The 15,518-nt window shown below is 56.0% G+C and overlaps 1 protein-coding gene across 1 annotated transcript; it reads right to left on the bottom strand.

Annotated features, from left to right (window-relative positions):
• Positions 1 to 1,142: 1,142 nt before the first annotated feature.
• Positions 1,143 to 15,370, bottom strand: ACADS (acyl-CoA dehydrogenase short chain). Its single transcript, XM_001162935.6, has 10 exons — positions 15,196 to 15,370; positions 13,938 to 14,101; positions 4,016 to 4,165; positions 3,684 to 3,795; positions 3,162 to 3,313; positions 2,701 to 2,871; positions 2,481 to 2,618; positions 2,236 to 2,331; positions 1,955 to 2,011; positions 1,143 to 1,855 (listed from the first exon to the last, which is right to left on the bottom strand). The coding sequence occupies exons 1-10, from the start codon at positions 15,239 to 15,241 to the stop codon at positions 1,703 to 1,705; spliced, it is 1,239 nt and encodes a 412-aa protein (XP_001162935.1). The 5' UTR covers positions 15,242 to 15,370; the 3' UTR covers positions 1,143 to 1,702.
• Positions 15,371 to 15,518: the final 148 nt, after the last annotated feature.

The raw sequence follows: 15,518 nt of genomic DNA, 5'->3' as shown, positions 1-15,518 counted from the left end.
AATCAGGACCTAAATTCGCTCAAGGAAGCGCACTCCTATTCCCCGGGGCCCTGGACCAGGCCCAGGTCAGGGCGGGGTCAAGGGCAGAGCTGCCCTGCAGAGCAGCAGCTCCAGGCTGGATCCTTCGGCTGCGGGGCACCAGCACCTGGCACAGAAATCCCACTTGGGGGGCCGAGGTGGGAGGATCACTTGAGCCCAGGAGTTCAAGACCAGCCTGGGCAACAAAGCAAGACCCCATCTCTACAAAAAATTTAAAAATTAGCTGGCCATGGTAGTGTGCACCTGTAGTCCCAGTTACCTGGGAGGCTGAGACGGGAGGATCACTTGAGCCTGGGAGGTTGAGGTTCTGATAAGCTGTGGTTGTGCCACTGCACTCCTGCCTGGGTGACAGTGAGATTCTGTCTCTAAAAAAAAAAATCCATCCCCAACAGGGGCTCAGGGTTCCTGGGCGCCCCTTTGATGACAGCTCCTAAAGTCACCGTCTCCCTCCCGCTTCCCTCCAGAGACCTCCCAGCAATGCCAGTTTGACTCTCTGCCCTGCCTGCCCGGCGGAGGGCTGTCCCCACCTCCTTTGAAATCTTTCTTTGCTCACTGTTTTCTCTTCCAGCTGCTGAGATCGACACTGGCCCAGAGGGTTAAGAGCTTGGACCCTGGCTTCAGGGGCACCTTTGCCCAGAGAAAGCCCTGCAGGCACCAGGACCAGGGCAAGCCCCCGCACTGGCTGGCCAGGGCCGCCCTCGAGCGCGCTAGTGAGCACAATGGCTGCTTCTCGAGGTTCTGTGTTCTCCCACCTGGGGCTCGAGGCCTCCACAGCTTTGCTCCCCGACTCTGGCAATCTGGGGCCTTCCTTCCTCCTGCCTGGAGGCTGGTCCTGCGTAGAGAACCCCTTCTAGCCCACTGGCCCTGCCTGGGCCACCCTCCCTCCCCAGGGGCCACTCCCTGAGGCCTGCAGGACCCAGTTCCTATTCCTGAACTGCCTCCTTGGGCAACCTGGCCTCTGCCGGAACTCAGGAACCTCCCAGGTGGCCAGGCCCCTCCCCAAGACCCCCAACACTCACAGGGTGAGACTGTCAGAGAGCAGGACTCTGTGCAGAGACCACCATCCCTCCCCGGAGCACCCAGGAGAGGGCGAGGACACAGACTGGGGGACAGGTGTGTTTATTACCCACAGTCAGTCACACAGCGTGAATCACCACCCCTGCCTTCATCAGACTTTACGAAGGGCTGAGGGGCCTCTGGGCCAGCTCCATGGCCCAGCCCCACCACCTGCCCAACACCAGGGCCCCAGGCCTCGTCATCCTGACCCCAGCCCTGCTCCTGACCTCTGACCTCAAGGAAAAGACAGACCCCACCAAGGGCCTGTCGCACTGGGCCTTCATGCCAGGGCACCAGGGCCCGCGGGAGGACAACTGAGGTGTCCCTGAGTGTCGCTCAGCGCCCCCACAACCCCGCCCCCAGGAGGCCAGGGCCACTCAGATGAGGAACTTGAGGCACAGTGGTGAGGAGGCGGAAAGGCCCAGAGGCGGAGCTGCCAATGGTCGGAGGGCCTCATTCCCATGTGATCTGATCTGGGTGGCAGCACTGAGCCCATCTGGGGTCCCCAGGGAGCCCCCGCCGGGCCGCCCAGTCTCTGAGCCAGGGTTGGGGTGGAGGCCCCCGGCTCCCGCGCCTTCCCGCAGTCCTGGGGCAGTCCGCCGCGGGCTCAGCTCCGGTAGCTCCTGAGCAGATGCCCGGCGATCACCAGCCGCTGGATTTCGCTGGTGCCCTCGTAGATCTCGGTGATGCGGGCGTCACGGTAGTGCCGCTCTGCCGGCATCTCTGTCACATAGCCCATGCCGCCCAGGATCTGGATGGCCTGAGATGAGAACAGAGGCTCAGGAGGGAGAAGACCCTGGCTTGGGGAAAGCTGGAGAAGGGGCAGCTGGCCCCCTCAGAGCTCACTGTGGACACTCACCTGGTGGCTGATGGCGGTCGCGGCCTCCGAGGCGGCCAGCTTGGCCATGGCTGCCTCCTAAACATGGGGGTACAGTCAGAGCCTTCCCTTGAGGGGACCCCTCCATCCCCTGCTCCCCCACTCCCTCAGCAGGGGAGGCCTGTGGAGCCTCCCCATGGGGCAGTAAACCCCAGGCCCACACCTCTGACCCACGGGGCCAAGGAGCAGAGACCCGCCCCAACCTCTCCCCGTCCCTGGGCCCACCACATTCTGGGCCATGGCTCGGGGACCCCTGTGGGCACCTTGATGAAAGGCTTCTTGTTATCCTTCAGCATGGCAGCGCGCCAGGTCAGCAGCCGGGCACTCTCCAGGGCCAGGGCCATGTCTGCCAACTTGAACTGCAATAGCCCCACCCCGCACCGCAGGTCAGCAGCTGCCCCTCCAGGGGACAGGAGGGAGGGCGAGGAGGACGGAGAGCAGTCAGGAGGCCACACTCTCTGCCCGCCGTCCAGCCTCTAGGCCCAGCTCCTAAAGCTGCCACCATTACCTGGATGACCTGGAGCTTGGTGAGGGGCGCCCCGAAGGCCATGCGATTCTCAGCGTAGTTCACAGCACAATCGAGGGCGGTCTGGGCAATGCCCAGGGCCTGGGAGGCGATGCCGATGCGGCCCATGTCCAGGGTTTGCTGTGGGGACCGCCCTGGTCAGTGGCCCGCCAGCCGGGGCGCAGGCCTGGCCTCAAGGTGCCACCCCCACTGCCGGGCTCACCATGGCTATCTTGAAGCCCATCCCTGGCTCCCCCAGGATGCTGTCCTTGGGGATGCGACAGTCCTCAAAGATGAGGTTGGCCGTGGATGAGCCCCGGATGCCCAGCTTGTCTTCTTTCTTCCCCAACGTGAGCCCAGGCGTTGGCATGGGGACCAGGAAGGCACTGATACCCTGAAAGGAGAGGCGGGCGGTTTTCTCAGAGCTGCCCCTCAGACACACCCTCACACCAGCACACCCAACACCAACCCGGTCCCCTCCCCACCTCCCTCGGAAACTCAGGCCTTGACACCCTCTGCCGGCTTCTGGGGAAGGTGCAGGCTTCAGTGGCAGCTGAGGAGGGACAGGGACAGCCCACTTGCCCCAGAGCAAAAATAGGTCCCGTCGGGCCAAGGAGAGAAGGCCCTAGAAACAGAAATGACAGCAGCCCAGGATCCGGCTGAACCCCTCTCTGGGGTGCCCACCTTGTTTTGCAGGGCTCTGTCCGTGCTGGCAAAGACCACGGCAGCCGAGGCCTCCCAGGCATTGGTGATCCAGGCTTTGGTTCCATTCAGGACCCATGAGTCGCCCTCGGCCCGGGCGGTGGTGGACGCGGCTCCTGCATCACTGCCGTTCCCTGCCCACACAGACCCAGGGCTCAGCGCACGCCCCACCCCACACAACCTAAGGACACCAGCCTCACTCCCTCCACACCCCTGCTGGCAGACACGAAACCCTATGACTCGGGCTCCAAAGATGAGGGTCCCAAAGCTCTCAGTGATGGGCCCAGAGGGCGAGGGGGGTGTGCAGGAGCTGGCGTCTTAAACCAGGGGACCCCCAAGGCAATCTTCCTCCCAGCGCCGCGGTGGCAAGAGCGCTCACCCCACCAACCACATGGGGAGCCTCCCCTCTGGCCTCCGAAGCAGTGGGCAGTTGGCCTAGCACCTTCCTCTCCTCCCCCTCTGGGCCTGTCACCCTAAGGACAGGTGAGGGGACAGGGCAGGTACCTGGTTCGCTGAGGGCAAAGCAGCCAATTTTGTCACCACTGGTGAAAGGCGTGACCCACTTCTGCTTCTGCTCCTTGGAGCCAAACTTCAAGATGGGCCCCAGGTAGAGAGACTAGGAGGACAGCGGGGAGCGGTCGGAGGCCCCAGGCCCAGGCGCATCCTGCCCACCTGCGGGCTGCACCTCAGGGCCTGTTCTGTCCAGGGCCTACCCAGTAGGACCAAGGCCTGTGACGTCTCCAGAGAGATCAGGGCTGGGAGCTGAGGCCAGAGCCTGCCCGCTCACGGGAGCCTCCCTCCACCCGTGTGTCCCAGGGGCCTGGGAGGGGGCTCACGTTGTTGACACTCATGATGACTCCGGTGGAGGCACAGCCGCGGCTGATCTCCTCCATGGCGATGGCGTAGGCCAGGTAATCGAGGCCAGCACCGCCAAGCTCCTCGGGCACGTCCATGGCCAGAAGCCCAAGCCCGCCCATCTTCTTCACCTGGGCACAGGGAAGGACGGCACGCCATGGGCAGCTGCCGGGGGCGAGCCCACCCTCCCCAAGCCCAAACCCTCCTGCCCCCGAGGCAGTGCCCTGCAGAAACTCAGGCCATGTGACCCCAGCCACGCACAAGGGATCCCCAAGTCCAGAAGCTGAAGAACCAGTCCCACTGAGGTCTATACGATGGCACTTCTCATTCAAGCTGTCCTGCCCCCGCCTCCACGCCTGCTCCCCGCTCCGTCCACAGCCACGGCAGCGAGCAGGCAGAAGGCACAGGATGCTTTCAGGGAACTCAGAGGTAAGGAGCAGGACAGCGTGAGCCACACTGACCTTCGTCCAGCCCCCTCTGCACATCCACACACACGCACCCTCCCCACCAGAGGGCCTCTGCACATGCCACCTCCTATCCCTCAGCTGGTTATTGCCCCTCCTCTCCTTCTGATCGCAGCTCAGGCCTCGCTGCTTTGGGCTGCCATCCCCAGCCTCGCTGAGTCAAATCCTTCAGTCCCTCTCCTGCAGCACTTCTGCGGCTGGAATTTCTCAGGGATGAACGTGCTTCTCTGGATTAAGGTCTTTTGCCTTCACCACGAGGGCACAGACTGTGTGTGCTCTTGCTCACTGCTACATGCCCAAGGCCAGTGAGAGAATGAATGAAGGATAAGAGCTTGGGACTCTTAATTCTGGGTAATAATCATATTAAGAGTGGGCCAGGAGCAGCGATCACACCTGTAATCCCAGCACTTTGGGAGACCAAGGTGAGGGGATTGCTTGAGGCCAGGAGTTCGAGACCAGTCTGGGCAACATAGCAAGACCCCATCTCTACCAAAAACAAAATAATAATAATAGTATTATTACTCTCAGGTGAGTAATATGGGAAATGTGGACCACAGAATCTACCTAACTTCAAAAAGGAACAAGTAAAACCACTTATCTCTGGGAGAGCAGGGACAGGGACGGGGACAGGGACGGGGACAGGGATGGGGACAGGGGAGGGAACCGTTGCTTTTCACGAGCCCTTTTATACAATCTCATTCCTGCAACCATGTTATTTTATTTTATTTTATTTTGTGACAGAGTCTTGTTCTGTTGCCCAGGCTGGAGTGCAGTAGTGCGGATCTCGGCTCACTGCAACCTCTTCCTCCCAGGTTCAAGCAATTCTCTGCCTCAGCCTACCGAGTAGCTGAGATTACAGGTGCCCACAATCACGCCCAGCTAATTTTTGTATTTTTAGTAGAGACGGGTTTTCACCATCTTGGCCAGGCTGGTCTTGAACTCCTGACCTCGTGATCCACCCACCTCGGCCTCCCAAAGTGCTGGGATTACAGGTGTGAGCCACCGCACCTCAACCATGTTCTTATACTACCATGACTTACATAAACTAATAAGAATGTTTGCTAATATATTCTTGTTTTTCTATACTCCTGTGAATATAAAAGTTTTACCTTCCCCGTCCCCCAAACAGTACTCACCTCAAAGGACTGTTCTGAGACCTGACTGAGATAATACACATGAAAGGCAGAGCCCAGCACCTGGCCCAGGCTGAGTTACTGTTGAACAGCATCTATCATCAAGTGGCTGCCAAGTTGTTTTTTTTTTTTTTTTTTTTTTTTAAGGACTGCACACAGTGACTCACACCTGTAATCCCAGCACTTTGTTTGTTTCTTTTTTCTTTTTTCTTTTTTTTTTTTGAAACAGAGTCTCACTTTGTCGCCCAGGCTGGAGTGCAGTGGCTCAGTCTCGGCTCACTGCAACCTCCACCTCCTGGGTTCAAGTGATTCTCCTGCCTCAGCCTCCCGAGTAGCTGGGATTACAGGTGCCTGCCACCACACCTGGCTAATTTTTATATTTTTGGTAGAGACCAGGTTTCACCACATTAGCCAGGCTGTTCTCGAACTCCTGACCTCAAGTGATGCGCCTGCCTCAGCCTCCCAAAGAATCTCAGCACTTTGGAAGGCCAAAATGGGTGGATCATTTGAAGCCAGGAGTTCGAGACCAGCCTGGCCAACATGGTGAAACCATGTCTCTACCAACAATATAAAAACTAGCCAGGCATGGTGGCGGGCGCCTGTAATCCCAGCTACTCGGGAGGCTGAGGCAGGAGAATTGCTTGAACCTGGAAGGAAGAGGTTGCAGTGAACCGAGAGTGCGCCACTGCACTCCAGTCTGGGCGACAGAGCGAGAATCTGTCTCAAAAAAAAAAAAAAATTATTGTTTTTTTAGAGACAGGGTGTCACTATGTTGCCCAAGCTGGTGTCGAACTCCTGGCTCGAGTGATCCTCTTGCCTCAGCCTCCCTCATGCTGATTAGAGGCACGAGCCACCACACCAAGCCTAGTTCTTACTTTGACAATAACATATGGAAAAGAGGGGGCATCTAGGAGCCTGCAGCACTTCTGTGACAACCTGTGTGTCCTTCTGTGAAATTGCTTATTTGATTCTTCCTTGAACTGTTCCCATGGGAAACTCACTTGTAAGACTCTAAGTGCGGGGCGGAGCGTCATCTCCGAGTCTCCCACACGTACCACATGTGGGGTATAAACGTGTGTGCTGAGAGGCTTGAGCTATGACCCCCACAAGTGCACATCAAGCTCTGCGGCCCCCAGGCAGATGCTGTGCTGCAGTCAGAGGGCAGAGAAGCTGGGAAGGAGATGGCCAGTGTGTGGAAGGCAGCATGACAGCAACCGCCCAAGATGTCCCCATCCTAATCCCAGGTCCCATGAGTATGTTCCCTTCCGTGGCAATAGGGACTTTGCACACGTAAATTAAGCGTCTGGAGATGTGAGGGTTATTCTGGATGATCAGAGTCACCCAGTGTCATCACAGAGTCTTTGTAAGGCAAAGACAGACACAGACTCAGAGAAGGAGAGGTGACGACGGAAGCAGAGGCAGGAACTCTGGCGGGAAGGAATGCAGGCGGCCTCTAGAACTGGGAAAGACAGGAGTGGATTTCCCCAGAGCCTCCAGAGGGAACTCAGTCCTGCCGATGCCTTGATTTAGCCCTGTGGGACCCACACTGGATTCCTGACTCAGGTTGAGTAACTGGTGAACAGCATTTATCAAGTGGCTGCCATGGTTTGGTTTTGTTTTTTCCATTTTTTTTTTTTTTTTTTGGTAGAGATGGGGTCTTGCTATGTTGCCCAGACTGGTCTTGAATGGTCAGAGAATATATCTGTATTGCTTTAAGCCACAGGGTTTGTGGTCATTTGTTACAGCAGCAATAGGAAACTCATCCACAGTGACAAATGGGAACTCAGAGCTACCAGGGAGGTGTCATTTTGAGAATTACTAAAAAGAAGATTGTTCTGTGGCCGCCACACACCTGGGGAGGGGGGTCCTGCTCAGAATAGGCACCATTTCAGCAGGCACCATTTCAGCAGGCAGGAACCAACTAGGGAAGGGGAAGTCCAAGTGAGAGAGTGCTTTTCACTAGGAAGAGGACCTGGAGACACAGACCTGCGGCAGCACACACATGGCCTCTGAACAGAACACTTTTCTAGCCCACACTTCAGAGTACTTTGCCAGGCGCAGTGGCTCACGCTTGTATTCCCAGCACTTTGGTAGCTGAGGCAGGTGGATCACCTGAGGTCAGGAGATCGAGACCAGCCTGGCCAACATGGTAAAACCCCATCTCTACTAAAAATACAAGGATTCTCCCTCTCCCTCTCCCTCTCCCTCTCCCCACGGTCTCCCTCTCCCTCTCTTTCCACGGTCTCTCTCTGATGCCAAGCCGAAGCTGGACTGTACTGCCGCCATCTCTGCTCACTGCAACCTCCCTGTCTGATTCTCCTGCCTCAACCTGCCGAGTGCCTGCGATTGCAGGCACGCGCTGCCACGCCTGACTGGTTTTTGTATTTTTTTGGTGGAGACGGGGTTTCGCTGTGTTGGCCGGGCTGGTCTCCAGCTCCTAACCAGGAGTGATCTGCCAGCCTTGGCCTCCCGAGGTGCCGGGATTGCAGACGGAGTCTCGTTCACTCAGTGCTCAGTGTTGCCCAGGCTGGAGTGCAGTGGCTTGATCTCAGCTCGCTACAACCTCCACCTCCCAGCCGCCTGCCTTGGCCTCCCAAAGTGCCGAGATTGCAGTCTCTGCCCGGCCGCCACCCCGTCTGGGAAGTGAGGAGCGTCTCTGCCTGGCCGCCCATCGTCTGGGATGTGAGGAGCCCCTCTGCCCGGCTGCCCAGTCTGGGAAGTGAGGAGCGCCTCTTCCCGGCCGCCATCCCATCTAGGAAGTGAGGAGCGTCTCTGCCCGGCCGCCCATCGTCTGAGATGTGGGGAGCGCCTCTGCCCCACCGCCCCATCTGGGATGTGAGGAGCGCCTCTGCCCGGCCACGACCCTGTCTGGGAACTGAGGAGTGTCTCTGCCCGACCGCCACCCCGTCTGGGAGGTGAGGAGCGTCTCTACCTGCCCGCCCGAGAAGTGAGGAGCCCCTCCGCCCGGCAGCCACCCCGTCTGAGAAGTGAGGAGCCCCTCTGCCCAGCAGCCGCCCCGTCTGAGAAGTGAGGAGCCCCTCTGCCCGGCAGCCGCCCCGTCTGAGAAGTGAGGAGCCCCTCCGCCCAGCAGACACCCCGTCTGGGAAGTGAGGAGCGTCTCCGCCCGGCAGCCACCCCGTCCGGCAGCCACCCCGTCCGGGAGGGAGGTGGGGGGCAGCCCCCGCCAGGCCAGCCGCCCCGTCCGGGAGGGAGGTGGGGGGTCAGCCCCCGCCCGGCCAGCCGCCTCGTCCGGGAGGGAGGTGGGGGGCGCCTCCGCCCGGCCGCCCCTACTGGGAAGTGAGGAGCCCCTCTGCCCGGCCACCACCCCGTCTGGGAGGTGTACCCAACAGCTCATTGAGAACGGGCCATGATGACAATGGCGGTTTTGTGGAATAGAAAAGGGGGAAAGGTGGGGAAAAGATTGAGAAATCGGATGGTTGCCGTGTCTGTGTAGAAAGAGGTAGACATGGGAGACTTCATTTCGTTCTGTACTAAGAAAAATTCTTCTGCCTTGGGATGCTGTTGATCTATGACCTTACCCCCAACCCTGTGCTCTCTGAAACATGTGCTGTGTCCACTCAGGGTTAAATGGATTAAGGGCGGTGCAAGATGTGCTTTGTTAAACAGATGCTTGGAGGCAGCATGCTCCTTAAGAGTCATCACCACTCCCTAATCTCAAGTACCCAGGGACACAAACACTGCGGAAGGCCTCAGGGTCCTCTGCCTAGGAAAACCAGAGACCTTTGTTCACTTGTTTATCTGCTGACCTTCCCTCCACTATTGTCCTATGACCCTGCCAAATCCCCCTCTGCGAGAAACACCCAAGAATGATCAATAAAAATAAAAAAATAAAAAAATAAAAAAATACAAGAATTAGCCAGGCGTGATGGTGGGCGCCTATAATCCCAGCTACTTGGGAGGCTGAGACAGGAGAATCATTTGTACCCAGGAGGTGGAGGTTGCAGTGAGCCAAGATCGTGCCACTGTACTCCAGCCTGGGCAACAGAGTGAGACTCCGCCTCAAAAAAAAAAAAAACTATTTTATTAAGGAACGCCTCTGCTGCTGGACAATACTCTACCAAGTGCTAGAAATACGCAGGTCTCCAGCTACTCAGGAGGAGGTTGAGGCAGGAGAATCACTTGAGCCCAGGCGTTCAAATCCAGCCTGGCCAACATGATGATACCCCTGTTTCTAAAAGAAAATTTTTTAATTAAAAAAATTTTAAAAAGAGGGTGTGGTAGCTCAGGCCTGTAATCCCAGCACTTTGGGAGACGGAGGTAGGAGGATCATCTGAGTCCAGGCGTTTGAGACCAGCTTCATCAACATGGCGAGACCCCCATATCTCCACAAAAAGTTATAAAAATAAAAATAAATGAGCCAGGCATGGTGGTGCACACCTGTGGTCCCAGCTACTGCAGGAGGTGAGGCATGAGGATCACTTGAGCCCTGAGCCCGGGAGGTTGAGGCTGCAGTGAGCTGTGTTTGTGTCACTGCACTCCAGCCTGGGCGACAGTGAGGCCCTGTATCAAAAAAACAAAAACAAAAATAAATATGCAGGTGTCCAAGACTCACGGTCAGGCCTAGGCATGAACCTCACCAAAAGCCTTTTTCTCTAGCTTACCAGCAAAACAGAATAAGGCTAAACTAGCTCAAGCCACCTCACCCTCCAAGCACCTTCAGATCTCCCCGGACACAGAGACACACCCTCCTTTTCACCCCGGAACTTGTTGGTATAAAACCCTGGAATAAATGGCACATGAGCCAATCGCTCCATAACTCCATCTCATCCCCAGAAACACAGTGGGAACCCAAATTCCCAGAAAGAGAGTAAAAGGATGAAACTCTCCTAGGTGCGTTCAGTTCCTCATACTCACCTAAAATGCTTGGCCACACGTCCCGACAGGTAGCAGAATGAGGGTGACCCCATATTCCTCTTACAGATGAGGGAATTCACACAGAAAGGGTATGTGGTGTCAGTGGCCAGGTCTAGGCCACCAGGAGGCAAGACAAAACCCCAGCCTCCTCCTCTCTACACAGCGCCGCCTCCCTCTGGCTAATGCGACACTTCTCAATGAGCTAGAATCAAAAGTTGTAGGAATTCACAATTCCCACACCCAAAGGACCTCACTAGCATATACCATCGCCCTCAATTTTCCCCCAGCTCCTGTCTTCCCTCCTTTCTCACCATCAGCATTTTCTTTTACAGCATCTACCGGCTGGGCGCAGTGGCTCATGCCTGTAATCCCAGAACTTTGGGAGGCCCAGGCGGGCGGATAACAAAGTCAAGAGTTCGAGACCAGCCTGGCCAACATGGTGAAACCCCGTCTCTACTAAAAATACAAAAATTAGCCGGGTGTGGTGGTGCGCACCTGTAGTTCCAGCTACTTGGGAGGCTGAGGCAGGAAAATTGCTTGAACCCAGGAGGCAAAGGCTGCAGTGAGCCGAGATCGCACCACTGTACTCCAGCCTGGGGACAGAGCGAGACTCCATCACACACACACAAAAATAATTTAAAAAATAAAGCATCTACCGCTGGCTGTGAAAGACATGGCAGTTCCACTCACTCCCACTCTGGTGTTGAGACAGCAAATTTCAAAAGAGAGGAGCACTGCTCTGGGGCAGCACCTAAGAGCACAGCCTTCTCCATCCCATCCCAGAGCCTGGACACAGTCACCTCACCCCATTTCATCAGTGGTGACAGGGGCTGTTTCCCAGGCCTTCTCACTCTGAAATTTATCTCTAGATTTCAGGCAACATACTGTGGCCAGCTACAGGAACATTCTAGAAAAAAAGTGGGGACAAAAGCAATAACCATGGTAATGTACACTCGTTAAAGGGCCTCCTGAAAAAGAGACAGGGAGACCAGCACCGAGGGAAGGAAAAAGGGGTGGCAGGAGAGGGAAGAGACAAGACAGTCAAAAAGGAGAAACCCAAAATATAATTAAGCAGTGGCTCACACCTGTAATCCCAGCAGTTTGGGAGGCTGAGGCAGCCAGGTCACCTGAGGTCAGGAGTTCAAGACCAGCCTGGCCAACATGGTGAAACCCCATCTCTACTAAAAATACAAAAATTAGCCAGGCATGGTGGCAGGCACCTGTAGTACCAGCTACCTGGGAGGCTGAGGCAGGATAATCACTTGAACCTGGGAGACAGAGGCTGCAGTGAGCCAAGATCGCACCACTGCACTCCAGCCTGGGTGACAGAGTGAGACTCCATCTCAAAAAAAAAAGAAAAGAAAAGAAAAAGAGAAGCAGCCAAGGGAAAAAAATGGGTTCGGGTTTGTCCATCGTTTCTGACCTATGTAAATTGATGGTAATTAACTAACAGCAGCCAGGCGCCCGTCCCAGTCCCAATATTTTAGTATTTTCTACAGAGAGGCCTGACCTTCAGAGCTATCTCAAGGGGTGGCCTCCTAGAGCCCCCTGCAATGGTCACTCTTGGTTCCTAGTGTCTGTGACCCAGCAACCCTGACCTGCACCCTGAGAAGAGGCAACAGCACTGATGAGGCTGAGCCTGGTGGTCTCCAGACTCCCAAGAGAAACCGTAAGAAACTGTAAGACCCCTTTCCCAGCAGTGACAGACAAGGCAAGCCTGCAGCACCTGCTGCCTTCATATCTGGGAAACAGTTAGCAGGTCCCTCATATAAAAACAATGTTTTAAGTCCCTTTTAAAACTCATTTTTAAGGCCGGGTGTGGTGGCTCACGCCTGTAATCCCAGCACTTTGCGAGGCCGAGGCGGGTGGATTGCCTGAGCTCAGGAGTTTGAGACCAGCCTGGGCAACACGGTGAAACCCCGTCTCTACTAAAATACATAAAATTAGCCGGGTATGGTGGTGTGCGCCTGTAATCCCAGCTACTCGGGAGGCTGAGGCAGGAAACAATTGTTTGAACTTAGAAGGCGGAGGTTGCAGTGAGCCGAGATCGCGCCACTGCACTCCAACCTGGTGACAGAGCAAGACTGTCTCAAAAAATTTTTAAAAATAAAAAATAAATTAAAATTAAAATTAAAAAAAAAAACAGGCAAGGAGAAGAGGCTGGAGAGGTTTGACTTTTCACAAATCATTAATTAAACAACTATCTACTACTGAGTGTTTACACCAGGTGCTGGACATCTTTAGGTCAGCGTGTACGGCAGTAACATCTTCAACGCGTAGCTGCAGGCAGACTGAATGCAAATGGAAGAACACAGTGGCACGGGAGGGAGCGCGCTGATGGGAAACTCAGGGGAGAAAACAGTTCAAGCAGGCCGGGCACGGTGGCTCACGCCTGTAATCCCAGCACTTTGGGAAGCCAAGGCGGGCAGATCGCCTAAGGTCAGGAGTTTGAGACCAGCCTGCCCAACATGGAGAAACCCCATCTCTACTGAAAGTACAAAAACTAGCTGGGCGTGGTGGTGCCCACCTGTAATCCCAGCTACTGGGGGCCGAGGCAGGAGAATTGCTTGAACCCAGGAGGCAGAGGGGTGCAGTGCGTTGAGATTGCGCCACTGCCCTCCAGCCTGGGCAACAGAGCGAGAGTCCATTTCAAAAAAAAATAAGTAAATAAAAAAGAAAATAGGTCGAGCAGGCTGCCGCTGATGAGCTCCATGACCTTGGGTATGTTATTTAACTTGTTCACAAGTCTGAGTCCATGGGGTATATAATAATACTACCTTTGGCCGGGCGTGGTGTCTCACACCTGTAATCCCAGCACTTTGGGAGGCCGAGGTGGGCAGATCACCTGAATTCAGGAGTTTGAGACCAGCCTGGCCAACATGGTGAAACCCCGTCTTTACTAAAAATACAAAAGTAGTGGGGCAGAGCAGTGCACGCCTATAATCCCAGCTACTTGGGAGGCTGAGGCAGGAGAATCACTTGAACTCGGGAGGCAGAGGCTGCAGTGAGGCGAGGTCGCACCATTGCACTCCAGCCTGAGCCACAAGAGTGAAACTCCGTCTCAAAAAAATAAATAAATAAGAATAGTACCTTCACCTCACAGGACCGTTGTGAGGAACAGATGAGATAACCCATCTCAAGAACAGTGCCTAGTGCATGCCAAACACCCTAAAGGCACTATTTAGAATGAGCACAGTGGCTGGCACAGTAAGCAACTGACCATCCACCACATATTACTGTTGTCCCAGAAGTTAAGTCCTGGCTACTGGCCACAGGCTGGACAAGGGAAACTTCCAGAGCATTTTCTGGGTTCCAGGCCCTGCTTTGGGGTTCCTCTACCAGAGTCCGAGTGCCGCTGACTGTCACTGCCACCATTCATCCAGTAGCAGAGGGCAGACCACCATCGTGGGCTGCTGAGGTTGCACTCTCACCTGAGCCGCTGGGAAGAGATGTTCCTTATCCACCTGGGCTGCAATGGGAAACAACTCCTTCTCGGCAAAGTCCCGGCATGTCTGGAGCAACATCTGGTGTGTCTCGGGCAGTTCCACAGACTGGTAGATGGTGTGTAACTGCCGCCAGGCCCTAGGACAGAGAGCTGCCGGCAAGGGCAGAAGTGAGTGGAAGGAGGAGGCAGGAGGTCTCCAAGAATCCTAGTGACCCACTAACTCACCAGGGAGGATTTTGCCCTCCAAGGGACATCTCACAATGTCTGGAGCCAGTTTTAGTTGTCACAACTAGAGCAGGGGAATGCTATTGGTACCCAGTGGATAGGGGTCCGGGATCCCTGCTGAACATCCAACAAGGCAGAGGACAGCCCCCACAACAAAGAACTGCCAGCCCAAAATGTCCATGGCGGCCACTGAAAACCCCATACTAACTGAATGCTTAGTACACTCACTAGACATTTCCATACACTACATCCTTCAGTCCTCAGTATAATACCAACAGTAATAAGACCTCAGCTCTGTGACCTTAGGCAAGGGTTTTAAACGTCAGTGAGCCTCCGTTTCTATAACAAGTGGAGGCGAATAGTATTCCGCTCCTCGGAGTGCGAAAGAAAGACTAACTAGCGCTTAACACAGTTCTCAGTAGCGTTCCCCTTGTAATTCAGGCCAGGCAAAGGAAGCCGTGGCTATATGTGTCACGGCTGCTACAACTGGAGACACGTAAGATGGGAAAGGTACTGTATTAACCAGCAAGAACGAGCATTTGTGGAACACCTGTTACACGCCAGGCACGAAGTGCTTTACATACCCTATGATTTAATCCTCCCAACAACTCTGATTTTCTCTGTGGACATTTTACACATGGGCCAACCGAGGCTGAGGAGGGGCTGTCTTGCCCAAGGTCACAGATGCGGGTCTGGTTCAATCCCAGGCCTGGCTCCGGAAGAAGGACGCACCCTGAACCTCTAGTGGGGGTGAAATGAAGGGAGGGAGATATGGGAACTGGGAACTGGGCTGGTGGCTGGGGTCAATCGGGGGGTAGGGGTCTGTGCAGGAACCAGGGACGCCTGAAGGGCCGGGCTGGGTCGGCGCAAGGAGCAGCAGAACTGGGGCAAAGGCCGTGAGCGCTCCCGAAGTGGGGCTCCGCCTGCCAGCGGCTCTGACAGAGCCGGCCGCCAGGACCTCCGCCCGCTGGGCCAGGCGCGGGCTGCAGCCCCGCCGTACGGATCCCCAGCGCACTCACCTCTGCGGACAGGGCCCGAGGCCCGGGCGAGCAGCGCGGCGGCCATGGGCGACAGACACAGTCCCAGGCTTCGCGACCTACCGCTGCGAGCGCGCCGTTCCGGAGTGCTGGGGGGCGGGACCCGGGGCAGAGGCCACGCCCGTAGGGCCTCGGGGGCGGGGCCGAGGTGCGCTCGCGGCCAGGGGGCGGGGCCTCCAGTGGTCCCTCCCAAGGCGATGAACCGACGCTCGACTGCGCGCGCGGTCGGTCAGCTGGCTGTTCGTGCCCACATTCGTTAATCAAAATGCTAACAAGAGAAAGCTAAGGATAGAGCTTCGCAGAAA

This window comes from Pan troglodytes, chromosome 10 (assembly GCF_028858775.2).
Source record: "Pan troglodytes isolate AG18354 chromosome 10, NHGRI_mPanTro3-v2.0_pri, whole genome shotgun sequence".
NCBI classification, from domain to species: domain Eukaryota; kingdom Metazoa; phylum Chordata; class Mammalia; order Primates; family Hominidae; genus Pan; species Pan troglodytes.
The sequence above is the reverse complement of the archived record's forward strand: the minus strand, read 5'-3'. Positions and strand labels throughout refer to the sequence as shown.